Below are 27,175 nucleotides of genomic sequence, written 5' to 3'. Positions count from 1 at the left end.
TCCGGATTTTCAACACTTATCAACTATGTTTACATAATTTTTTATTCATTTTATTCGATGTAAAAATCTTTGTTCATATTGTATTGGTATATACATTTATATTTATTACTTTTTCGGTTTACTTTTTCGTTGAGTTTTATGGTTTGATGCTAGTAAGCATTTATTATAGTCCTTGAGGGAATCATGAACATTTTTACTATTTATTTAAATCGGTAATTTTTTTATTATTCTTTTGTATTATTATATATTATTCTCTTGTTCAGCGTTTCCATATCTATTCTTTTGAAAGTTATTTTCGGAGTTATTCAGTTCCGATTAGGCAAATAAAAAATGATTTTATTTTCTAACCCTAATTATTTATATAATTCAGCTAAGGACCGGATCCAATTAGGAAATCAAATTGATGGAAGACCTGAAAGTTCTATATTTTTTATTTTGTTATTAGTTATTTATCACAGTATGCACGGACTGAAATGCTGCATGCTTACGAGCACATACGTGACATGAAGAAAGCTATTCTATAACTATATAGATGGACCGACATCGTCAGTTCCGTAATTTGGCACAGAAAATGAAAAGAACAAATTATGTCATTAATTTTCCAATACTAAAATAATACCATATGTGGTCTTTAAATTTACTAGAATGATTTGCTACCAGAAATATGTTTGTGGAAATGTTTGATTTGATCGCAATACGAAGAATTTCCAAAATACGAATAGCAATTAGAGCATAAAGAAATTGTTCTTGATAACATTTAATCATTTCAATTGGTGCTTTGAATAGTTTTTCTTTTATATACAAATACAAAACAAATCAGAAATAAATCGAGTGGCAATTCTAAAAAGAACTATTTTTTTAAACTCGGATCGCACACGAACTTGATATCATTTTCATGCACCCACGCCGGCCCGTTGAAAATGATGTATTAATATCAGATATATTAATACATCATTTTCCTTTAATAATAATTTTTACATATCCGTCTTTTGGCCTTCATTGAGGCCAAAAGGCGGCCGGCCAGTCCTATGTATAATAATAATTTTTACATATCCGTCCTTTGGCCTTCATCGAGGCCAAAGGACAGCCGGCCAGTCCTATATAATCCATGATTTTTACATGAAAGTCCGTCCGTTATAGCTTCGCTATTCAAGTGTTGGTCAACTCCTCGATCGTTAACCGCGAAACCACAAGTCCTGCGCAATGTCCCGCACCTATTCACATAAAGCACCTTGTGTTGACCACATTTCAGCTGGAGAGCTTCGTGTAGTTTTCTTCAATGGTTTTCTGGCTGCCTTTGCGTGCATTTTTTTTCAAGTTTGCGCTCATGAGATATGCCGAGTTATACCGCGCTATGATTAATATGCGACAAAAAATTTGTAAGTCTGTCAAGAAGTTTTAATGATATATGGGCATTTTATTTGAATTTGTAAAAAGAACGAAAAAACTAAATAGGTTTTGTTTAATGAATTAAGGATGTTTAATTACGGACCTGGATTAATTAATATTGGCGCGGTTGTAAATGATTAAATATTGAATCATATAGTCCATGTGTCGAACTTTGAGTTAAAAAACTGACCTTCGCACGCTAACTAATTTTTCCACGCACTCAATATTTGCTTAGTGTTTACAATCGTATACATTTTGTAGTGACTGCTGAAACGGTCAAAAGCTATATTGTTTACAATAACCATTGACTTCTACGATAAAATCGATAGCCAGCCTTTCCTGTAGAGATCCGAAAAGATGCATCTTAATTATAATCCTCATGAACCGCAACGAGAATTATTATTAACAAGTTTGTTCGTCTTCGGTATATCTCTAGGCGTACAGAAACCTTATCTAAGTTTTTCTTAATTAATTTTGATTGTCTGTTACTTAAAATATATTTATGGTATGCAAAAGCATTTTGTGGCGTTTTTTGTTATTCATCTCAATATAAAGTGGAAGCCGTCATTTCAGCGCTAAGAATTAGTCCTATTCACTCGTATACAAAGAAACTTAGTCTTCAACCAATTATGTTGCTGAAAAACCCCCGATTTCTGTAATTTCGCCAAGAAAAAGTATTCAACTCTACCTAATCTGAGGAGTATATTTCAATATAGGACACCACGCTAAAGAGGTTATAAGACGCCATCTTTTACAGAAGTCTTATCCCTTCCGCCACATGACGTTGAAACAACGTCGATTAAAGTGTTGAATTCGTCGGAATAACGGTGCACCAACGTTATTTCAACTTCAAATGTCGTTGGAATGCTTCATCTCTACTGAACAGAAGTGTTCACCTCCCATTGCACTGCTAAGCAGAAGCCATGCATCAGAATCAACTCAACACCTCCAGTGAGCCGAAGTCTTTTTCTCGGGTCCCGCCTGCTAAGCAGAAGCCATGCAACAGAATCAACTCCTATCATCTCCAATGAGCAGAAGTCTTCTTTTCAGGTTCCGCCTGCTAAGCAGAAGCCATGCAACAGAATCAACTCCAATCATCTAATGAGCAGAAGTCTTCTCGGGTTCCGCCTGCTAAGCAGAAGCCATGCAACAGAATCAACTCCTATCATCTCTAGTGAGCCGAAATCTTCTTCTCGGGTTCCTCCTGCTAAGCAGAAGCCATGCAACAGAATCAACTCCCATCATCTCCAATGAGCCGAAGTCTTCTCGGGTTCCGCCTGCTAAGCAGAAGCCATGCAACAGAATCAACTCCCATCATCTCCAATGAGCCGAAGTCTTCTCGGGTTCCTCCTGCTAAGCAGAAGCCATGCAACAGAATCAACTCCTATCATCTCCAATGAGCCGAAGTCTTCTTCTCGGGTTCCGCCTGCTAAGCAGAAGCCTCCTGTCCGTGTTACTGTCCAGGCGGGCTGGGGCGAAGGCTAACATGTGTGGACAGGACGCAGCGGGAGGGCGCGTCGGACACCAATTGTCCCAGCGGGACGCCTTTACCTGATGACGCGCCGCCGACACCTCAGCCCAGCGGGCTCCTTATGTACAGCCACGGAGCATGCGCCTCTCATTCAGAACTTCGGTCATGCTCAATGTGATGTATTATTCGGTCAATTATTATTAGTATTAAGGCTTGAATTTATGACATTATTGTGTGAAATTGATTATTTGATCCAATGACATGTTCAGCCACGGAGCATGCGCCTCACATTCAGAACTTCGGTCATGCTCAATGTGATGTATTATTCGGTCAATTATTATTAGTATTAAGGCTTGGATTTATGACAATATTGTGCGAGACTAATTATTTGATCCAATGACCTCATGTACAGCCACGGAACATGCGCCTCTCATTCAGAACTTCGGTCATGCTCAATGTGATGTATTTTTCGGTCAATTATTATTAGTATCAAGTCTTGGATTTATGACATTATTGTGCGAGACTAATTATTTGATCCAATGACCTCATGTATATATATAGCGCCTCACACTCAGAACTTCGGTCATGCTCAATGTGATGTATTAGTCGGTCATTTATTATTATGATTTAGGCTTGAGTTTATGACATTATTGTGTGAAACTCATTCATTAGTAAAATTACCTCTTATTCACAACCAATTAACTTGCGTTTATCACTAGGTATCAGCTTGTAATCTTCAGAAAAAAAAGCCTTCCAAGCTGTTTATTAAATCGAATAAAACTTTCACAAATCGCTTAAGAATTCTTGAACCAAATCTTTAAGTGAATTTCATTTTTGTGGGAAGAAATTACATTCTTGCCAACACTTTTGCTTTATTGATGTCGAATATTGGCAATTAAACTGTTAAACGGCTGTATTGACGTAATGTGAAGCTTCCTCCCTTTCCTTCGCTTAAATCATGCGTTAAACAAAAAAATTCATATTTTTTATCGGTTTTAATCAAATGATCTCTTCGCCAGTTAACAGTTTTTTTCAAGATTCCTTATCTCGGATGGTTTTTTTTCTCTGTACGACCAATATCAGGTTTTTAGATAGTAACATATTCATTTTAATTTACAACCTGTTTGAATCCAAAGTTGACTGTTGAGAATTTTTTTATTGGGTTCTCGATGAAGAATACTTTTTTATAAACTTAATAGATATGAAAAACGGGTGAAAAATATACTTATTTCGTATACCGCAGGGAGAAATAGCAATGCCATGAAATATGTTAAGTCGCTTACCTGTTATATTAGATACACTTTAACAATACACAAGGATCTATTAGTGAACTTGGTCCGATTTAAGAATAAGTAGGTATATCGCAGTACAAATATTGACATCCTGCATCAAATTTCTTTCTCCATACTCATGTGAACTCAATTTTGTAAGCTCGAGTTTCATAACTAATGTTGACAGCATGAATTGAAAAACCTGGAGACTTGAAAACTCATTGAGCTTGAATGACTAAGCTGACATTTGAGCGGAGCTGTAGCATAGACTTGAGTAGATTAAGATAAGGCTCACTATCAGGTGACGTGCTACCCCTTATAAAAACCATTCTGAGATAAGGAACGGGTGATTGTCGCCGATCCGGAAACCTAAAGATACGTGCCGACGACTATGAAGTCTTTGCAGTATTCTGCATCGTTGAATTCCAAGTATTCTACATCGTTGACTTCGCAGTACATAATATGGTATGTAATATTGTATATCGTAGAAAATAAATAGACAGTAATCGAGTAATCGTTTCAATTTCATATGTACCTCACCTCAAGTCATTCCTAGATATAAATAATTTTATATTTATCGGTAAAATCTGTTTACCGAAATTCATTTAATGTCTCAAAAAGATCGAGTCAGTTATCATATTGCTTCAACACAGGTATGGTTTTGTTATGTACAGCTAGCGAAGCTTCAACTTAGTTGCTTTCGAGACAACTTAAATCATTTTTGTTTCCAAGTTGCATTTTTAATCTTTTGAATAATCAAAAGAAATTTGTCACAGTTATTGATCCAACGATGCATGCATAAACCATCAAGTTATGACAGACTTCTATCTAAAGACTGACTTCTGACTTTTATCTAAAGTGCGCCTATGGAAAAGTACACCAAATGATGCATTGAAACTACTAACTAATAGCCACCCATTAAAAAGTTTTCAGCCATTATTTAAAATTTATTCCTTTCCTGACCTTTTTCTAATTTATGCTCTGACAAAATAATTTACAATTTTTTTAACCCCAAGCGGCAATTTTTCAGAATCCGTAGTAAGGAATAATAAAACATATTAGAATCAAATTTTTTAATTTCTTACTCTTAATCGAACAATAACTGAAGTATTGTTTCTTGATTACCTTTCATTGGATTTCTCTGCTCGAGGCATAGAAGTTAAGGTATCCGTAGCTTCTCGACTCGACTTATATGGAACTTAATAATTTTTTTCCAACACAAAGGTTCACAGATGATTAATTGTAAATTTGTACATTTCCATCAAATGTCGAGTCAAACACTCAATTTAATTACTCATAATTTTTATAATTTGGAATAAAATATTCACGTGACAATAAAAACTGCTCTTCGGCTCGAGCACTATTGCTTTTATAATGTCCCTTAAAATTGCATCTCAAGTCGAGGAATTTTTAAATTCATGCTAGGTAGTTGAAGGCACAGAGTATGTACACAATGTATTATCTACAGAACAAATAGATTAACATGGTGGTCGTGATCAAAAATAATACTGCTACTCAAATACTGAGTTGATACATACACACCGCCAAATTTTTTCAAATAATAAAACACTCTCGAATATTTTTAACGTAGAATTTCCGCAATGCATCGTCTTATCGTTTCTCTTGCAGAAAGGTCGGCAAATCAAGCAATGTAATTTACTACAAAAATAGTTATTTTACACAAAAACAAACGGAAAACAAGTGGGAAAAATGTGTATAAATTATTTTCAAACCACAATAAACAATAGACAATTTTCTCGATAATAGACGAATCCGTGAGATGAAAAAATTAACTAGTTAAAAACCAGCGCTAACGAACGATTGTGTTGGTGACGACATATAAGGCGCCTCTCTAGCGTGGCATGAAACTGCTATACGTCCGAAACACATACCAAGGATACAAAAATGGAGTATGCTTTTGCTTTCTAGCTACGATCCCAAATCTTCACAATATGTACAATATTTTTCAACTATTTTCTCAACAAAAATATTGCAAAATACTCATTGTTGTACAAAATATTTGCAACAAGTCCTTAGTGGTAATCATGAAGTCATAGATACAGGAAATGACTTTATTTTCTAGGTACAAAGTTTATTCGAAGCCATTATAAATCCACCTTACGGTTTTCATTCAGATTAATCCTGAGTGTCATCAACATGAGTATAACCATTAACCATTCATGTACATTTATATACAAGTAAATTATATATTTAGCTAAATGTAAACGTCTTCATCCACCGATATTTTTACCTTCTTTAACGCTCATGTTCCATTACAATGTTGGTTTTGTCACAATCATAAAGATAATGCTGATTGTGATCGTTGAAAACTCGAAAGATACATAACCGTTTATTCTTTACGTGGTGCTTTTCACTATAGTTTATTCAACACACATCCTATATTCACTTTGAAAATTGAAGTATTTCACAAACTTGAGCAAAGTAAAGACGAATAAAGAGTTTTCTTTTCATGCGAATTCAGCTATCTTAAAAAGTTGCAAAAATGTTTTCAAAGTTATAAAATTTTAATGAATGTCTTATATTTCATGCACGATTACATGTACTACATTACAGTCATGATATGAGCCTGTAGTATTTTGTTTCACCGCAGTTTTTAGACGTGGCAGGATTGAAATCTACGTAGTCAGCGACTTGATGTGAAATTAAAAGGTTGAAATTGTTTGCTATTAAAATTTCGCATCGTGAACGTATTTGCCCATGACATTTGAAAAAATTCACACCCAATTTCTTTCACGAAATATGAAAGTTGACCATATGAAACGAATTCAAGTTTTACTAAGCGTAAGTTTGTGGGATGTGTTGGACGCATTAGTAGATAACCCGGCAGATGAATTACTAGATGAACTGTTGTTGCTACTAGTAGAAGCACATGGTGAAGATGCATTATTGTTGTGATTGTTATTCAGGGATGGACTGCTAGAAATTAAGGTGGTGTTATTGTTATTATTTCCGGGAGCTGAGTTGGGTCTTGAGAGGTTGTTAGATGGCCTTGTTTTATCGGCTGGTCCACCACCACGACGCTGCCCGCCTCGGCTAGGAGGCGCTGCTGCTGTAACAAGGAACGGTAACAAGACTTTAGTGAGGGCCTTTGTTGTGTTATACATTTCCCATACTCGCCAGACTCTAGCGTATTTTAACTTTTTCTCTCATTGCAACTTTAAATTTTTAAATTGAGCTTGGGTTACACAAAATGAAGTTTCGAAAATTTTATAATAGCAACGTTCAACTGTTTTAGTTAATGGAATTAGCATTTTAAAAGCTGTTATTCGGATCAATTGTGTAATTTAAAAAATTGTTTTGACTTTAATCATTGTTATCATTATGATATGAAGGTTTATAACTAATCTATTGATCCAATTGTTATTTTTTGTGATAGAAATTGTATTTTAAATATCTTATTCATGATCTGAATGATCTTTGATTCGTGAACTTTGCTGAATAGTCTCATTGAACTAATTTAGAAGATCAATTCATTATGAAAGTAATGTATGATGAATTTGCACGAATGAAGTAACGAAATTATTTATTGAGTCTGGCCGAGCGATATGGAAAAAGATTTTGAAGGTGAGGGGGCGAGATGGAAGTAAATCCAGTTAATTTGAAACAGTCACCAAAATTGAAGGAGAAAACCCATGTATTTTAGTCAGAGTATTATTTTCGATTAAGACATTTGCTGTGATCGGGAAGAATTTCATCTGCAATATGAATACCTGTCATTTAAATGATAACTTTAATTATTGATTGGTTATAGAAACTTCATTAAAACTCTCCAAGATTCCATAAAAATGCGAAAATTTGTTGTTATACAAGTTTAATTTTCCCAACTAATCGTATAACTTTTTGTCGCTCGCCCCCCGACCTTATTCGCCTCTCACACAAAGCGTTGTTAAAGTTCTTCCTGAGCATTTCTCCCCCATTCATTTTGGACTGTTCATCAGAACTGGTTTGTATCTACTTTCTCATGTGAATATAAAATTGCCATCAAGCTTTTGAACTTGAATTTCGAAGGGAGGTCTATCAGTTTCCATCAGCCCCTCTCACCTTCTTGATCAATTTCAATACTGGGTTATTAAGGATAAGTGACAGCACGGGCGAAAAATCCAATCAAATTACATACCATTGTCGAATGTCGTTACTTCAGCCGCCTTAAGTTGCTACTGCATAAAAAAGTAAAAAGGAATAGTCATATTAGCCTAAAACTACTTCATTTAAATAACTTTTAACATGTAGGTATGCCTGAGACGTTCTTTAAGACAGACTATCAACCGATTTTCTCCACTTTTTGCTACTCAAGTCATACTCTTAAGAATGATTTATAATGTTTCAAGTGATGAATAAGCATGACATAATTCGACATACTACGTTGAAGATCTCATTAAATACTATCAGTGATCTCAACTTAAGTTTTCTCATTACATATGTTATACTTAACAGCTTCCTAAACTCGAATACTTTAATAATGCCGCTAACTTAATGGAACGAAAAGTTCTATTTAATCAAATAATGCTTACAAAACATTCAAATTCTGATATTCGGGCCTTATTATGTTCCTATATGGTACAGAGACATCCGTAAAAAAGAGGTAGTTACGTTAATACCTGACAGCGAAAGAGTTGCATAAAATTAATACACAATTTTCACCTTGACTTCATAAAAATACAGACTGCCTCACTGAGCCTATTGGACATAGTAGGTACTGAAATAATTAATTATGCACTTTGAAAAAATTATGTCATACGAAAATCATTTTTCAATATATGAATGAGACGGTGGGACGGATGATGTTCATAAGAAAATATGAAATATGATAGTCTTACTATTAACAAAAAATAAATTTGAAAGAAACATTGAAACCTTTATTTCCCTGTAGAATTGAATATAAATACAAATTTGAAATGTTAATAACATAGAGAAAAATGCTCACTAATATGATACCCCAACAGTTGACACAAGTAAGACGATATTATTCAATTGTGAAGGACAGTGTATAAGTTAATATTATATGTATTGTGCTGCAATATTGAACAAAACTGCAAAGCTGGCTCAATGTTACCGTTACAGTCTGGCATGTCATCTTTCAGTTTTTTCATTAACATTTATTTTAAGGCATAATAATGAATTTCTGCACAATCATTTCCTAGGATAAATAATAGAAATATTCAAGGGAAATAAGCAATCATTATTAAAATAACTGTAACTAGCTGCTGGGACGCATTTAATGCCCATCAAAATATAGATATTTGTACTGGATGTGATTGCAGTAATATTTTTCAATGTCTGACATAGTACAATAAATCATAATTGTATGAATGTAACTAAATCATTCGGCTTTAGTCTTAGAACCATCGTAGACCCATGAATTTGTTTTAAAGTTTTATAACAATTGCATTTAATGTATCACTCTAGAAAATATAAATTATTTACAGTTTTAGTTAATTTGTGTTCAAGTCTTAGTGAGTAATTTTCTCAACAAATTTCCATATTGATAAACAACCAAAAGTGAATCAGAAGGGGGTAAGTGTGTGCTAAATATACGTTGTTAAACATAAAAATATTTACGAGTACTATAATCATGAATTTCCAATATCATCTTTTCTGTACATAATCATTTTAATGCATTTAACAAAGTGTATTTTCATTGAACGCCTGACGCCTAATAATCCACAGCTGCCCATCTTTTCAATTAAGTATTTCCTAGCACGTCAATTCCAGCTGTCTAGGGGCGGCAAGTATTGCTACTTACCTCAATGATATATTATGTCAAGAACAGTAATTTTTATGCATCAATATCGATTCAAATCGACTATTTCAGAAATTGTAATATGACAAGGGTCTATATTATTGAGCGTTAGGAAAACAAGGGCAACTCACCTAATCGATGTTGCCTGCCTGTTCTCGCTACCACCCTAACCGCCCCCTTGCCTCCCACCGTCTCTCTTCATTTATTCAATTACATCACATGAACTTAAACTCATAAATGAACTGATTTCTTGATCATTTATAAGTAATCCTCTTATTTTTTAAGTGTATAATTTAAGGATACTTGGCAAAGATAACCAGGGGTGTCAGTGAGTGGGTTTAGCTTTGCGTGCGTGACGGCCGCTTGCTCTTGGGTGACTTATGATCTACCGAACCACGCTGATGAACCAATCAAAGAGAAGAATAGCGACTGGCAGTGAGACTAGCTAGGCACGTATCGATGTCGCTAGGTGTCGTAAATTAACGCAAACGTATCTGAATTATCACACTGCAAGCACCTCCCACTATTTTTCATTTTTCACTAGAATAAGGTGGATTTTCGTTGGCGGATCATAGGCCATAAAGTGGTCACCGGAAATCCTGCCAAGATTCTTGATAGTGTTGACTTTTAATTTAGCCTGTGGTGCTTCCCTCCCTGGCTATGCCCTTCTACTCCAACCTTCCTGCCTTCCCTATGCTTTTAATTCATCAAATACAGAGGGCTTTGTCCCTGCTGTATTGATATGAAGGCACACAGTCTGGTAATTGTTGAGGGTAAATAACTTGAATTTGATATCATCAGGATGATGCCTTATCTAATACTGTCTTCATTATGAACGTAAATTTTGGCACAATTCGCTTCTTACGTAGCACGTCTGCTTAACTTTTTACAATGAGGTGGCACTCAATGGCAAAATTCATCAGCAAAGATTTGCTCACACCAAAGGTTTCAGATCGGGGGTGGAAGGGGAGGTGGGAGTAGGGGGCGCAGGGGGGGAGCTGATAGAGGCAGGGGAAGAGGCAGAAGCAGCTTCACTATGGCTGTTGTCACTGTCTTCGCTGCCATCGCTGTTCTTCTTGCCACCGACGCCACCTCCGCCACACGCATTATGAGTCTTGACGTGCTTGCTCAGGTGGTCGGACCTCATGAATCGCTTGTTGCACACTGGGCACGCAAACCGCTTCTCACCTGTGTGCGTTCGAAGGTGACGTTGTAGTTCATCAGACCTTGTGAACCTTTTGCCACAAAATAGCCAGTTGCAAACAAAAGGTCTCTCACCAGTGTGCCAACGAAGATGAGCCTTGAGATGTGAAGTCTTTCCGTACACCTTGCCGCAGCCTGGGATGTGGCAGGAGTGTATATTCCTCTTTCGTAGGTGTGCCCCCGCAGGGCCCAATCGATCGGCTTCCTGACAGTTGGGACAGTCACACGTTGCTCGCCCCGTGTATCGACGTTGCGACCTCGGAGATGGTACTTGGGGTAATGACGGTTGACCCAACGTGAAGGGAGCTCCCATTCCTCCACCCATCCCTTGCCCCGGCAACATAGACTTGTAAGTGTCTTGAAATAAGTGCTGACCTGACGATAAAAGATGAGCTGTATTGGAAGCAGCTAAAGTGTGAGATAGAGTTGAGTAATCGCCGCCAGGGTAGTTCATTTGACCCATACCAGCCACGCCAGATAAACCTGACGCTGCCGCTCCCGACATGTCGAGCCAAGATCCAGCTGCCGCGCTGTGTACATCCCACCATGAGCTTGCAGTATTGAATGTATTGACTGCCGACACTTCGGGTTTTATAGCTGATGAAGCTACCGAATTGAAAGGCCACGACTCATAGGGATGCACCCGAGAATACATTGAAGACATAGCTGGAAGTTCGGCTTTGGTTAGCAAGTCTTGTCCTCCAGAGCTTGTTGCTGGAGTGAGATAAAAATCTGATGCCTGAGGATAGCTGCACGCAGCTGTGGTTGTTATCGCGGTCCTCTGATAGTTTGCTGTTGTGGAATTCGTTGAAGCGGCAGAAGGCGGCCTTTGAGGAGCCGTTGTCGGACTCGCTGGAACAGGAGTTGTAGATCCCGGACTTTTCTTCCATGGATGGAAGCCTTTGCCGACAGCGGCGTCTGCTAGAGGAGGCGGACTTTTGCTTGTCAATTTGTTGCATTGAGCAGCCAGCATGGCTAGAGGAGTGCCACGCAGGGATGGGTGATCCTGCAACAAAGAGAAATATATTGATTAGCTTGAAAGCAATTCGAATAAAGGGAATTTCACCTTCACTTTTATTGTATTTGTTGCAACTTGAACAAACAGCACAAGAATAGCTCGATTAGTTAAGGATATTGATACACAACTGAATTGTACTGATCAGTCTACTGAATACACCATTTGTCTTCATGCTATATTCTAAGCCGGTTTCTATCTTTTTCTAATCTATTATTGACTGAAATGTTATGAGAAATAGAAAGTAATTATTGATGCAGTTGCACTTTAATGTTGAAACGAAAACAGGCGGAAAATTGTCTGTTACGAATTTTAACCAACTTGTTCAGCTTTGGTACGTTTCTGTTGCAATTCGATTGTGTTTTAATTCAAATTTAATAGAGATAGCGTCGGTTATGCGAGTTGTTTGAGCTTACCTCTTGATAGATCATCATCATGATTGGTGTATATAGTAAAAACCACTTTAATAATAATTATTATTATTGTGATTATTATTAGAGACCACTTTAATACGTGGCAGTTATAGCGCTACTAGTAAACAAATAATACACGTTGGTCTCTCTGAATTCAGGATTGTTCGCAATATCAAATCTAATTTTCACTCTCTTTTCATCGCACTGTTTCCAAATAAAATTTTCTTTTTTTAACTTTCAGTGACTTATTAAATCACAACTCGCTACCGTAAGTTAAACAAATAACTCTGACATTTTGAATTTGTTATTGTTACTATGATATTTAGGTCACAATCTTTCAGTGTTATAACAATAATTATGTCTCTTTGAATTGAGGCTAATATCTCAATGATTAACTATGTCTCTGAGAGTTATGATGTATAGGATCAATGATAGACGCGAACACTGTGTCCGCTTAGCACACCTAACCTCACAAGACTGGCGACATACGCCACCGCGTTCAGTCATAACACAATCCAGTGTTTAGTGTCCAGGTAATGTTGCTCCCACTAATTTCACCTGCCTGCCTCAAGTTGCCACGCCTTCTTACCAAAACATTCCTGAGTTTCAGTGTAATTTGTTCCCATTTATCCTCAAAAACCATGCTCCCTACTTATCCACCCTACGTACCTCGCTCACCTATCTTACATACTTATCCTATCTATTCATCGTACCTACCTACCTAAGTTATAACACGGCAATGGTCACTCCGAACACTCGTCGGCCCGCGCTCGCTCTCGCCAGGTAGCCATTTATATTTAATTAATACCTATAGCCACGACGAGTGGGCTTGATCGGCGCAGACTTACTGTGAGCACCATCCTCTTATACAGGTATTTTGCCTCGACCGCCGATGTGAATTATGGCTGTCATTTCCTACATCTCTTCTTCGCGACGATTTGCCCCCTTATTGCCAATCAAATTCGACCCGGAAATTTGCCACTTTCCATCACGGGACTGTGTAACGATCTTGCGTGCCGTGGTTCAATAATAAATTCAGATTCAAAGAACATTAATATTAATTGGTGCTTACACATTCGAATAAACCTAAGTAATCTAGATTAAAGTTAGAGCACAGGAGCGGCAAGGCGTAGATAACGGCTTGTTGAGCAACGATGACTCCTAAAAGGAACAAAGTCTATTTAACGAAAAGTCTATTTAACGACACTGATAGGAAAATAAATCCTCAATACAAAATAATAACACCCTAAGCAAAACGATAAGACATGAGTACAGCATCAACAGATACAGTAGAGGTTATAAAGAAACTATAACATTATGAGTACCTCCGCTGTTTCTGAACACAAATTCGTGCACTTAACCCAAAGGCAAGTTCGCATTAGCAGACTGCTACGGGATCGTCAACCCGCTCTCCTATAATTCTCCATTCACCACATTGGTCCCTTCAATCTTTTTCTTCATATCGTTGTCTAAGAAATCCCGAATAAGATCCCTACAGACTGAATTAAATTGAACTTTGGTTCTCAGCTTGTGCAATACTGGTTTGACCCAATGTGGACTTATGTTTGGAAGTTAGAATCCTGAACAATTAGACCAAATTATTGTCCAGATTTCTTATGAGTACGATTGCGCAATTCAATGCTAAGATTGAACGATGAAAATAATTCATGGGATACCCGAATGTTTACTATGTAGAAAATTATAAGAATGCCTAACATTTGATATCCATTGAATATTACAATAATGAAAAATAATGTTATATGAAGCCAATTAGACGATTTTGCTTGTTTCGCATGGGTTTTGTTACTAATTATCAATTAAAACGCATTTATTACTCATATTTTTCAAACTGCCAGTAAGTTTTCTAAATGTTTCTGTTGACGGAGATTAGCACTTTAAGTAGAATTTTGCACAAATTGTGATCCTAGATCGCATGACAAGGCATAAAATTTATTTCTGATTTATATTCCTCATTCAATCATTCACTCGGCGATGTATGGCCAAATATTTTTATCTTTAGAATTACCATTTCAAGTGTTTAAGTCAATCTATTTGTGGCGAAATTTGAATGCGATTTCGGAAAAGCTACTTCCTTCAGAGACAACATTGCACGGCTGAGGCATTCAAGCACATGGCTGGCCCATAAGATTTGTTCTTTTCCTCTGGTCTGGCTGATGTGTAACTGCCTTTAGGATGGGTCCCTAATTACAAGGGCTGTTGTCGTAATTGCTAGAACCTTTTCTTCAAGAACGTCTTAAGATGAAAAATCCTAAGGCACCTTCTCCAACTTAAACGCACGTTATAGGTGCGTATTACGAGTCTCACAACTTAGTGCTCTACCTGATGCGAACTGAATTATTCTGCGCTTAAATATTAAACGCGTTGCTTAGGCTTACGTTGCTTAGGCCGAAGTTACAGAAAGCGTGCCGAACCCAAATGTCCATCTCTATAAATTGCAAATTATGTCACTTGGACTCTTGTTCTTCGAAATACTTGAATCCGTATCTGATGTCAACTGAATTATGCGGCACCTGAAAATTTTAATACTTTTGCCTATGCTCCTTGTATAAACTCTTTCTTCAAACTCTACTCAATAAAGCATTTATGCATGACATTGCGTGTTGCCGGTTGTTCCTCAAAATACTTAAATCCATATCTGGGGTCAACTGAATTATGCGGCACCTGAAAATTTTAATACTTTTGCCTATGCTCCTTGTATAAACTCTTTCTTCAAACTCTACTCAATTAAGCATTTCTATATGCATGGCATTGCGTGTTGCTGTGTGGATAGTTCCGTCGTGTGGTAACGCGCGCGTTATTTCGTACAAGTCTGCAATTCAAACACTGGCAGACAAGCGAAAAAGTATGCCGAGTAAAAAAAGTATAGGAGCAGCGTAAGTCAATATTAAATCTTGAGCTATACTTGTTTTAAGCATAAATTTCTTTTAAGCATAAGCACTTATTTTAAACATAAATAAAAATAAAGCAAACACTGACAGACAAGCGAAAAAGTATACCGAGTAAAAAAAGTATAGGAGCAGAGTAAGTCAATATTAAATCTCGAGCTATACTTATTTTAATCATAAATTTCCTCGTATATCTTATAATGGAGATCATGTGTAATGCGACAAAAATTTCTCGTTCTCTTCTGATTTTTTTTTCATTTCGTGTAATGTTTCGTTTCGAACTTCACAAATTTTATAAAATATTTGCCAGATATTTATGTAAATGTATGAGCTTATCCTATTATGAAAACTTCAACCTCCTAGTGGAAATGTGTGAATTGAGTATCAATAAATTAAAAATATCATTGGTTAGCATTCAACAAATTAAATAATTCAAACAACTTGTACGGTTTGTTACAAGTTTTTTTTTTTGTGTAAAACATAATGGGGAGCATTTATTTTAAATTACAAGGAAAGGTTTGATAAAATTTATTACGAATGCGGCTTGTAACCATAATAATATAATGGAGATGATAACGTTGCATTTCTTATCCTGATGAATTTTGCATTTCGCACGATTGTTGTTTCCTGACATAGACGTTGATGATATAAATAATGTTCTCGTATCTACAGCTCAACGCCAACACTTGATGCTCGAATGTTAAGTTGCATGTGCAGGTGTTTGTTATCCTGCTTGTCGGGAATCATGTCTGCAATTGGTGGAAAATAACAGCATACTTCATGTCCACTCTTTTATCTGTGAACATAAAAATTAGCATCAAAATATCTATTACTGATCTGCTCGTGGTAAGACCTCAGAGCATAATAACAGTAAGTCAATAAGTGTAAAAATATTACGATATAACTTTTCGGGAAATGCGAAATATATTTAATTTTTCTTGAGTGCATAACATCAAGTCTTCCGACAATTACATAGCATTGTCTCTGTATGTTATAGTAATTTAATATCATAGATTTTTCTAGAAAAATGCATAAAATGTTGAAGAAAGACATGTTTATTTCCCAATTTCAGCTGTTCATTTTTCTAGAAAAATGCATAAAAAATTGAAGAGAGACATGTTTATTTCCCAATTTAAGCTGTCCATTTTTCTAGAAAAATGCATAAAAAGTTGAAGAAAGACATGTTTATTTCCCAATTTCAGCGGTCCAATTTTATAAGCAAATGCTGTAAAATCGTGGAGGTGCTAACACATAGTTGAACAAGTGTGAAGCTATAAGAGACACACGAGAGCCTACACAAGACAGAGCAGCCGGTCGACTCAGCCAGCGACGCCGGCCGACCAGACTCAGCGCTACCCTATCATTAGGCATAATAGCTCAGGACGCCCGCGATACGCGATTGGACACGGCAGCTATACGGTCGACAACTCTACCGCACCTGCCTATACGGCCGCTCTTAATACGGTCAGAAGTCCGCGACACGGCAGCTATACGGTCGACAACTCTACCGCACCTGCCTATACGGCCGCTCTTAATACGGTCAGAAGTCCGCGACACGGCAGCTATACGGCCGCTCTTAATACGGTCAGAAGACTGCGACACGGCAGCTATACGGTCGACAACTCTACCGCACCTGCCTACACGGCCGCTCTTAATACGGTCAGAAGTCCGCGACACGGCAGCTATATACGGCCGCGCATAATACGGTCAGAAGTCCGCCACTCGGCAGCTATACGGCCGCGCCTAATACGGTCAGAAGTCCGCGACACGGCAGCTATATACGGCCGCGCCATGTACGGTCAGGAGTCCGCGACACGGCAGCTATACGGCCGCGCCTAATACGGTCAGAAGTCCACAACACAGCAGCTATACGGCTGCGCATAGTACAGTCGATCAGAAGACCGCGACACGGCAGGTATACGGTCACCAACTCGACAGCACTTGCCTCACCGGATGCTGTTAATACGGTTAGAAGACCGCGACACGGCAACTATGCCGACAGAGATTCAACCTCCCCTTATACGTTCATTCACTATTTGTTATTATTTACGTCTATTCTGCGTATAAAATGCGAAGCAACTTCTAATATCATTAATTCTCTCTTCATTCTAAATCTATTCAGATCATGTCTCCATATTTTATTAGTGAAATTTTTCTGATTCTATGAAAAACTATTTACGGACTTTGTGTTGATTATTCTTGATAATCTATATAATGATGTAATGATATGCGAAGCGAATTATTCTTGATAATCTATATAATGATGTAATGATATGCGAAGCGAATTATTCTTGATAATCTATATTCTATATAATGATAAGCGAATTGATTATTATTCTGTTGCACTTGTGTTAAACGATATTCTACGAAATGTTGGTTGCATCTAAAGATGAAAAGTTATTTAATGTATTTTTTACGGTTAGTTAGGTCATTAACTAACTAATTAGCATTCGTTAGTTGCTAGGATGGCTTGTCCAGGCGATGAAATAATTACAGTTACCCTGCATCTATCATGCGGTTAGCTTTATTTAATAGTGAATACTGCATTAATAATATAATAATAATAATTCATTAAAAATAAACAACCTAACACCTTCATCTTTTAACCTGCGCTCATCTGATAAATTGCGTTCATCTGTTAACTTGCGTTCATCTGATAACTTGCGTTCATCTGTCAACTTGCGTTCATCTGTTAACTTGCGTTCATCTGTTAACTTGCGTTCATCTGTTAACTTGCGTTCATCTGTTAACTTGCGTTCACCTGTTAACTTGCGTTCATCTGTTTACTTGTGTTCATCCTTATATTTGTATTTTATTAAAAATTATTTGTTTAATTTAGGAAAGAAAATCGATCACTATCTCTCATGCACTTTCAAAAATAATACCGAATTATTGATAGCATGAGAACTATAGGAGTAAATAGGCTTGCTTTGCGAATCAAACTTTTCATCTAATGTTCATCTCATCGGTGACAAGCCTTCTGTAATAATAATTCGTAACACTCTTCTTAGACGATATATACATTTTAATAAATCGAAATTATATTCGTAGATAAAAATGAAATCGTTCAAAATCATTGGATAAATTTCGTGAAAATTCTTAATTTTAAGTATAATATGTCAAAATAACCTCCGTTAATGAAGACTCGAGAAAAGCAACATTCAGTAAATTATTTTGAATTTGTCCTCTCTCGACTCCATGGAGCGGAATAAGTGCCGGCAATTATAAAAAATGGCCCAGAAGACAAAACTATGCAAATGAATGAGCTTAATCTACACCGTAAATTATGTAAACGCTCCGTACGTTCTTTTCAACTGCCCGACGAGATCAGATGACGTCATAAACCCGGTCACGATCGCGCACAATTTATGACATTGTTGGCGAATCATTTTTCGGCTGTTAATGGAGCTGAAGAATCCGACCGCACTCGTGTGTTCAGCGCTGTGTTCTTTTGGTTGTTAGACTGAGTGTCTTGCTCCAAGAAATACAAGGGCGATAAATCATCGAAATTGGCAAGGCCTATCTTACTCCGAGAAACACATTGGAAATACGTACTGGGAGACGGGGCATTGCGTATCTTACACGGAGAAATACTTTGGAAACACGTACTTGGAGATGGTGTATTGCGTATTTTACACGAGAAATATTTTGGAAATACGTACTACTTGGAGACGGAGCATGTTGGAGCATGTTGTTGCTCTGGAAATACGTACTGGGAGACGGGACATTGCGTATCTTACACGGAGAAACACATAATAATTTTAATTTATTATAATTTCAAACAAATTAATTTTTACGAAGACACTTTGCCACGTGAAAAAGATTATCAATTGATCATACCTTTTAGTGATGAATATAATAATTTAAGTTTTATATTATAAGATCATGAATGTAGACGCAATGATGAACAAGTTTTTTTACAATGACAAGCACTTGGGCAAAAGTTTGTGACCTAAAATCTAACTCACACGCTTTTTAGAAAGATATTCAGAAATGTTTTTTTAATATTGTTTGTTTTCAATTTTAAATCAAACATCAGTAATGTTAATGAAATTGTCCATCTACGTATAATAAAGAATCCTCGTATGAGAATTTTTCGAATATTATTACGAAAATAATTTCCGGAACACAATTGGCTTTTTCTTTTCTTACATTGAGCTGACATTTTATCGATTAAATTTCTAACCAAAATTGTCATTTAATTATCGCCAAAATACCCATTTCTAAATCACCCCTCTATTACTCGAGTTAATTGCTAATCGAAAATAAATTTAAGTTTAAATTCATTTTAAAAATCAAGGTTTTTCTCACGTTCGACCATTTTTCTAAATTTATATATACCTAATATTTTTTAATACATAAAAAATGCAAATGAAAATAAAATGGACGATAAAAACAATAAAATAATCAAACTTTTTATGAATTCCGAGAGGGTCATAATTTTTTATTATTTCATAACAATTGCTTATTATATGAAATATTTATTGATTTCTGGAAATCTCGTAAGTCATTTTCAGCAAAACAAATTAAACATTTTAACCGCATGTGAAATATTTTTCAATCACACAAATGTGGTCCTTCGGTGCCCAGAACTGAAGGAGCATCTGTGATGAAGCGGTAAAAATAATTCTAAGATGCTGAAGGAACTTTCGCGTTAAAATCGCCCGTTATCTCCGTAATAACGGGCAATAAATTTGTCCTCAGCGTTGAGCTTCAAGATTTTTTTCATGTTTGCGATGCAACGAAGGGGCAATCATAAAGAAACCTGTTATTTCCATCCCGCGCGTTTCAGGCAAAATCTATTCAATTTCAAAAATTGATGCGAAAATAAAACCGTGCGCTAGGAAAAACAAATCTACTGTTTGATATACCACTAACAGTTCAAAATAAAACTTACCTTGAATATTAATGTTTGCTAGTTTTAATTTTTTTGTGGTTAATTCGGTAGGAAAAGTTAGGAGGCTATCATGAGCGGCGGAAGATGAAAAATTTGTGCTGTTTATTACCGAATGTTTTTAACTTGAAAAGATAAATATTTATCTTGACGTTGTAAAGTTGTAATATTACGCCCTTCGTTTAAATTTGGGACAATTGACTAAATTATTCCAATATTAACTAGTCTCAGCACAATTGTCTCACTATTCAATATTCTAGCTTAAAATTGTATATTTTTGTTTTATTCACATCACATTTGAATGGTAATGCAGTCAAATTTGTAAATAATTGTATGAAATGTAGTGAAATTTATTGGCGCATTCAACTGCTGCTCTTTTCTCACCCTCAGCATTACTGCGGTGCTCTACACTGCTGAGGTAAACTGCTGCTCTTTTCTCGCTCTCAGCTTTACAGCGGTTATGTTGATTTCTACTCTTTAGATCTAAAATTTGCTGCAGAGAAATGACGCACTCCTATATTTTTTTATTGTTTTGTTAAATATTACTCCTTCTATTTATGGAAAGAAATGTCATAAGAGACAAAACGAGTCATTCTGATGAACGAGAGTTTTTCGATGAAAAATACCCTCGTTGTTATTTTTCGAGTCTACTGCACAGTCTACGCCTGTTCCTTAATACTGGATAAAACATCGATATTTTACCTTTCAATTAGAATATCCGTTTCAGAAACACGCATATCATCAGAATCTCGTACGAGTAGATCATTGCAGCACATAACGTCTATCATATCTCAATAATTACACTTCTCGTGCTAGTGATAAATGCACACCATCATCCACGACACCTGTAGGACTCCAATCTAACCAATATTGAAAGTTGGCCCAGAAAATTTCACAATAATTCAGGTAGGAATAGCATTGTGATGAAGATTATTAGACATCAGACGGGCTGCACCAGGCTTAAATGCAGCTGTATGTGAAATTAATTTCATTATATGGATTTCAATTTTAATTGAATATTGGTGACTTTCAAATTTTCGCCTAAGTATTCTCTATGTTCTCTGTTATATTCCACAATACTACACTTTTTGAGCCTATTTTTATATTTTCGAGGGTTATCTTGACGGTTCATATTTTAATGTAAAATGCCACGCTACTGTACGGTTGGTTGAAGGAATATGGAAAGTGTTGCGTACATGATGGGAATGTAATAAAATATTTATGGATCAATGTTGAAAATTCAGTAGGCTCCGTTAAAATGAAAAAGTTGATAAATTCTGTATAAACTGGTAGTTCTTTTGTCGCTGATGATATTTATTTCTCTGGGAGGTTGTGCACATATTAATAAAGGCGTTTCAAACGCTTCACTTTACAAGATTTTAATGATAAATCGTGAATTTCTTCGTTTTTGATTGGTAATGTGTTAATGAAAGTCGCTGCTCAATCCTCAATGCTACCAATAGGGTTAGGTGCGAGTTCATGAATGTGTCTTTGTTCATTATTCATATCATGTTTTATTTTATTTAGAGTAAATCATTTAATTTTCGAGCATATCTGATTTATTCTCCTAGTGCATTTTCGCATGGCCGATGAGCTATTTTATTGGCATTGATGAGTGAGCTACTGTTCAAATTTAAATAAGCAATTCAGTATATTTGAAATGAATAAAGACATATTTCGAAATTCCATAACATTTTATGCTCATTAATTGCACATATTCTCTGAAAATATATAACTCAGTACTCACTGCAGTGAGTGACAGAGAGCGCATTTTCTCGTCGACGAAAATGTGAAGTCACGGACGGATAGACAGACAGACGGACATGACGAGCACAACAGCGCCTTTTTTTCCATAAATGATAAAATGCGCTAAAAATATCTCGAATATTAAATTCATATTTCTCGCATTGTCCTCGCAATTCATAATCCCGCGAAGATCGATGGACGAGCTGCAGCTGCTCCAAGCTAATGGCCGGCGTTTTTTCGTCCATCTGTCATGCTAACGCAGTAAAAAAATATTCCGATGAATGATTTAATGCATTCGGTTCTGAAATATACCTGCAATTTTCCTCTCATAAAAATTATACGATCTCATTATCATCTCGAAAAATTCTCTTTATTCGATCCTTTTCCACTATTCCAATCCTGTGGTAATGCATCACATTCAAAAATAAGTGAGAATATTAATTTTAAATTTCAATTTTAAAATAAATGAGAAGTCTTCTTATGACTGAATATATATTTATACGAACGAGTATCGAATTATTGTTTAACTTCTTATCTATAAATGAACAACCTGGAAGTTTAATCTTAATTAGATCAATTCTCATTTGACTTAAAAATTCAATATAATTTCAAAATTCTAACCCCTAACTTTGAAGCGTTTGACTGCCTGTATAATGCACATTCCTCTTAACCGACATACTTTTTATCTTTTACTATAACTGGAAATTAATGCGTGTCAGATGAGATTGCGTCATGGTATCTTTAGGACTCTAGCTGAAAATTTTATTGGAATGCTAGCTCTCTGTTGAAGAAATGAGGCTAATATATGGTCTGTTACCATATTTTCTTTCTGCATTACTTAAATAAATCGGGTCATATTTATTCCTTGAATTAAATGTTTGCAAATGTTTTGATTCGTTGACACCCTCCATCTAAAGTCAACATGAATCCAATTAAAAACATTTATTTATATAATATTATAATTTTGCTAGTAGGGAACAATCAATTATAGATTCCCTCAATTTTGATTTCAAAGAATTACAACATACGTTACATGTACGCGCGTTAGTTAGAATAAATCAGTACCATTTTAAACAGGCTTGTCCAATTTCTGACCGCAGTTTAGGCTAGTTTTCAGACCTAAAAATTATTCATTTGAAGTAATTACTATCAAAAACGTCAGACTTTGTAATATATTATATAATAAATATTATATAATATATGTCAGATGTTAGCGTTACATAATAGACTAGCATGATTCCCCATTATAACGTTCATACCACCCAGTTTTCCACATAACCCTCGTAATTTTGGCTTTAAATCAATAATATCACTAATTATTGTTGAAAAAATATCGTAACGTTTTCACTACTCCATTTTGCGTCATTTATTAAACTACGAAGTGTTTGTTTATTCGTTATAATCGACCATCACTTGCCTGTCTGCCCGATGCTGAATTCTGCGTGGTTAATTCCGGCATTTTTGGCAATGCATCAATCAATTCACGAAATTCGTAAATGTAATATTGCGAAATTTGTAGATTCAAAACGTCGACAATTAAAATTTGGTGGCAATCTATAAACAGAAAAGTATATTGTGGTATCTATATAGAGGTACTATTTCCTTAATCAGTTCGATTTCCTTAATCGTCAATTAATAAAATGACAATAGAATAGAAATTTATTAATTAATTTTTATTCTCTTACTCAGTTTCAATGTTTTTTTATTATCGTGCTGTTCTTGAGATCTAATTTCAAACTGGTTAATTATTTTGACAATCAATCTGATGTCATGAGCTATGCATGCATGAGAACGAATTTTCGATGTTGCAAGGAGTGTCATGCATTCATTAATTCATAATGGCTTCACATTAATTAAGTACACCACGAAAGTAACCTTGATTATCTGCTGCTAAATTACAAACTGATAAAACTACATCACTATAATTTGAAGTAATTAGCAACATTATTCGCACGTGGTCAATAGTGAAATTATTGGCAGGCCGAATAAACGTGAATTGAATCAGAATTTCGGTAACTCAATTTTATTCAGGCAATTATTCTAACAGATATTGGAACTGCTTTCTCCAGTTTCTCGCACTATGAATTATATCTTCGACAAATTCTAAAATGTAATATATTCTCTATCTCTTAGAAATATCAATTACAAACTTTAGTCAAATGCAACTTCAAGGTTGAACCAAGGTTGAATAACTCATTAACCAGAAGTTTTCATTAAGATAATAAGTATCCGATGAATCATTTACCAACCATCACATTTTGATAATTTGAATTAAATCGATCGACAATCAAGTATGAATAAAATTTATTCGTTTCTGAAGATAATTAATTTGATTTGCTTAACAGTAGTACCTATTTTATTTTTAGTATTGTTGTGTTAATACTTATTTCTTTTTGTTACCATTGCTGTTGGTGTTCTTTCGTATTTGCTCAGTCACTACTTCTGCTCACCTTCTCAGTCCCTCCTTCTGCTCACCTTATCATTACAACTCGTCTGTTTATTTCTTATGTTTTGTTTCTATCACACTTCCTGATGCTCTACAATTTCATTATTAGTACTAATGAATTATAATATGGCTGCTGCTGCAGCTGCATTACTGATTTTGCTTATATAGTTTTCATATTTTTCTGATACAATTACAGGTCCTACAACTCGTATAGATTTTTTACTTTACTGTTATCGCTCATGGTCTGGTCGTATTATTTTTCTACTACCTTACTACCACCATATAGTTTAATATAAATAGATATCCTTAGAATATATAGTAGTATATACTACTACTATCATAGTTTTAGTTGTTTCCATTTCGCTGTCACCGCCAGTACCCTGCTATATGATGAAAGCTAAAAATTTTCCGATTCTTGTCATCACTTCCATCACTACTATTCTTGAGGTTTCTAGCGTTGCAACTGCAGTTAATAGTGCGATGAAGCAGTTTTTTCTTGCTGTCGTGCGCCCGAACCTAGAGTTTGGAAACGCCGTGTGGTCACCGAGACTCGAAAAGGACAAAAATTTAATAGAGTGTTCAAAGACGTGCAACAAGGATAATTCCATACTTGAAAGGCAAGTCCTATGAAGAAAGATTGAAGATTATGAAGCTTCCAAGCCTCAGTTATCGACATCTGCGTGGAGACCTCATTGAAGTATACAAGTATATTCATGGCTTATACAAGGTCGCAGAAGGATTACTAGAATTAGAAAAAAGAACCAACACCAGGGGCCACGGCTATAAACTAAAAAACTGCGGTGCAACTTATCCACGCGACAAAATTTCTTCTCGCTTCGAATCACCGACATGTGGAACAGCCTTTCCGATGACATCGTTGGCGCTCCAAGTATGAACGCGTTCAAGAACAGACTAGATAAAAGTTATAGAAAAATATATATTCAGACTTGAGTCTGAATATATCTTGAGCTACTTGAGTCTAGTAGCTACTTCAAACTATCGTCAGTCATGAAAAGATCCGGTCAAATAACAAGATTTTAGATCTTCTGTGAACAAGGCACGAAAAGTACAAGTTTTCAGCGCCGACATCACTATTACTTACCCAACGACAGACATATCACGTGACTTACTTCCTAAAACCGAATGTATTATTTTGTTATTGGTTGTAGTTCTAATATATGTAAATGACACCATAATTATTATTGTTTATATTAATACCTTCGCTACCGCTGTAGCCTGTAAAGCTTTTCAATACCCATTTTTTACCGATTTTATACTGATTTTTAATACCGTATAGGTTTTTCATGCCTTTTTGTGACCGGTAGAGGTTTTTCATGCCTTTTTGTGACCGGTAGAGGTTTGTAATACCGTTTCTGTCATTACAGTTGCTGTTGCTTTGAACGGTAGGGCTTTTTACTACCATTTTTACCGTTTTAATGCCGTTTTTATAGAACTGTGGTTTTTAATACCGTCCTTGTGACCTGTAAAGGTTTTTAATATGCCGTTTCTGCTAAAACCGTTGCTGCCGGTGTGACCGGCATATATACAAAGAGGGCGGGTCGTACGTCAGTCCCGATCTTGAGCTGCGCTTGTTAGGCTTCTCAGCTGACACGTTTCAGATTACCGGCTAAATTATGTTTCTAATTCAACAATGTTGCAGCCAAACTCGAGTTAAATACGCAGCTGAAGCATCTACTATAAACCCACAAGCATCGTCGGTCAGAAGTCATTGGTGCAGTCTTTAGCACCATACACTAAACCCACAAGCATCGTTGGTCAGAAGTCATTGGTGCAGTCTTTAGCACCATACACCAAACCCACAAGCATCGTCGGTCAGAAGTCATTGTTGCAGTCTTTAACACCATCTACTAAACCCACAAGCATCGTCGGTCAGAAGTCATTGCTGCAGTCTTTAGCACCATCTACTAAACCCACAAGCATCGTCGGCCAGAAGTCATTGTTGCAGTCTTTAGCGCCATCTACTAAACCCACAAGCATCGTCGGTCAGAAGCCATTGTTGCAGTCTTTAGCACCATCTACTAAACCCACAAGCATCGTCGGTCAGAAGTCATTGTTGCAGTCTTTAGCGCCATCTACTAAACCCACAAGCATCGTCGGTCAGTCTTTAGCACCATCTACTAAACCCACAAGCATCGTCGGTCAGAAGTCATTGTTGCAGTCTTTAGCACCATCTACTAAACCCACAAGCATCGTCATCAGCCGCCTGCCTCGGGGATGCCTTGAATATTTGGCCAGTCATGCTCACTGCTCAGACCGCAGACTAAAAGGCTCTCTTGCGCTCAAAGATGATTTCTGTTATATTTACAATAAAGGAATGCGAATTTAATGTTGTGGCTCAAGCGTTATTTAAAGTGGCTGCTAATGGTTGGAATTTTTTTTCTTTTCAGAGCAGTAACGTTAGGAACTTGTCGTAAATTCAGGGAAAAGTTATGGTATTAGTTTTGTTTGCTGAAAGCAGTGAAGTCACTAATCAATATATATGGTATTGATTCGTAAAAAAGAGGAAAAACTTTTACATATTACTTTACAAATCTTCAACAATTGTGTGGGACCGCTCGTGTGTTGGTCCATAATTATGTTGGTCCATAATTATACAGGATTTCATCTACCGAATGTTTTGCCATAACAGATGAAAATTT

General features: G+C 36.1%; 1 protein-coding gene across 9 annotated transcripts in view; it reads right to left on the bottom strand.

Moving 5' to 3' along the window:
* Positions 1-5,192: 5,192 nt before the first annotated feature.
* Positions 5,193-27,175, bottom strand: part of LOC108671797 (transcription factor Sp9) — a 60,207-nt gene continuing 38,224 nt past the window's right edge. For 2 of the 9 annotated variants that reach the window (XR_001930844.2, XR_007156904.1), the window contains exons 3-4: positions 10,024-12,101; positions 7,140-7,201 (exon numbers count right to left, since the gene is read on the bottom strand). Coding sequence is in view for 5 of the 9 variants with exons in the window: in XM_047882185.1 (XP_047738141.1) it covers positions 10,827-12,101 (1,275 nt within the window). In the remaining 4 variants the exon portion in view is untranslated. Of the gene's footprint in view, positions 7,202-9,360; positions 12,102-12,526; positions 13,009-27,175 lie in introns of those variants that run through there. The other 7 variants (XM_018159406.2, XM_047882186.1, XR_007156905.1 and 4 more) reach the window with 7 other exon arrangements.

This window comes from Hyalella azteca, unplaced genomic scaffold (genome assembly GCF_000764305.2).
Source record: "Hyalella azteca isolate HAZT.00-mixed unplaced genomic scaffold, Hazt_2.0.2 contig9858, whole genome shotgun sequence".
NCBI lineage: Eukaryota > Metazoa > Arthropoda > Malacostraca > Amphipoda > Hyalellidae > Hyalella > Hyalella azteca.
The sequence above is the reverse complement of the archived record's forward strand: the minus strand, read 5'-3'. Positions and strand labels throughout refer to the sequence as shown.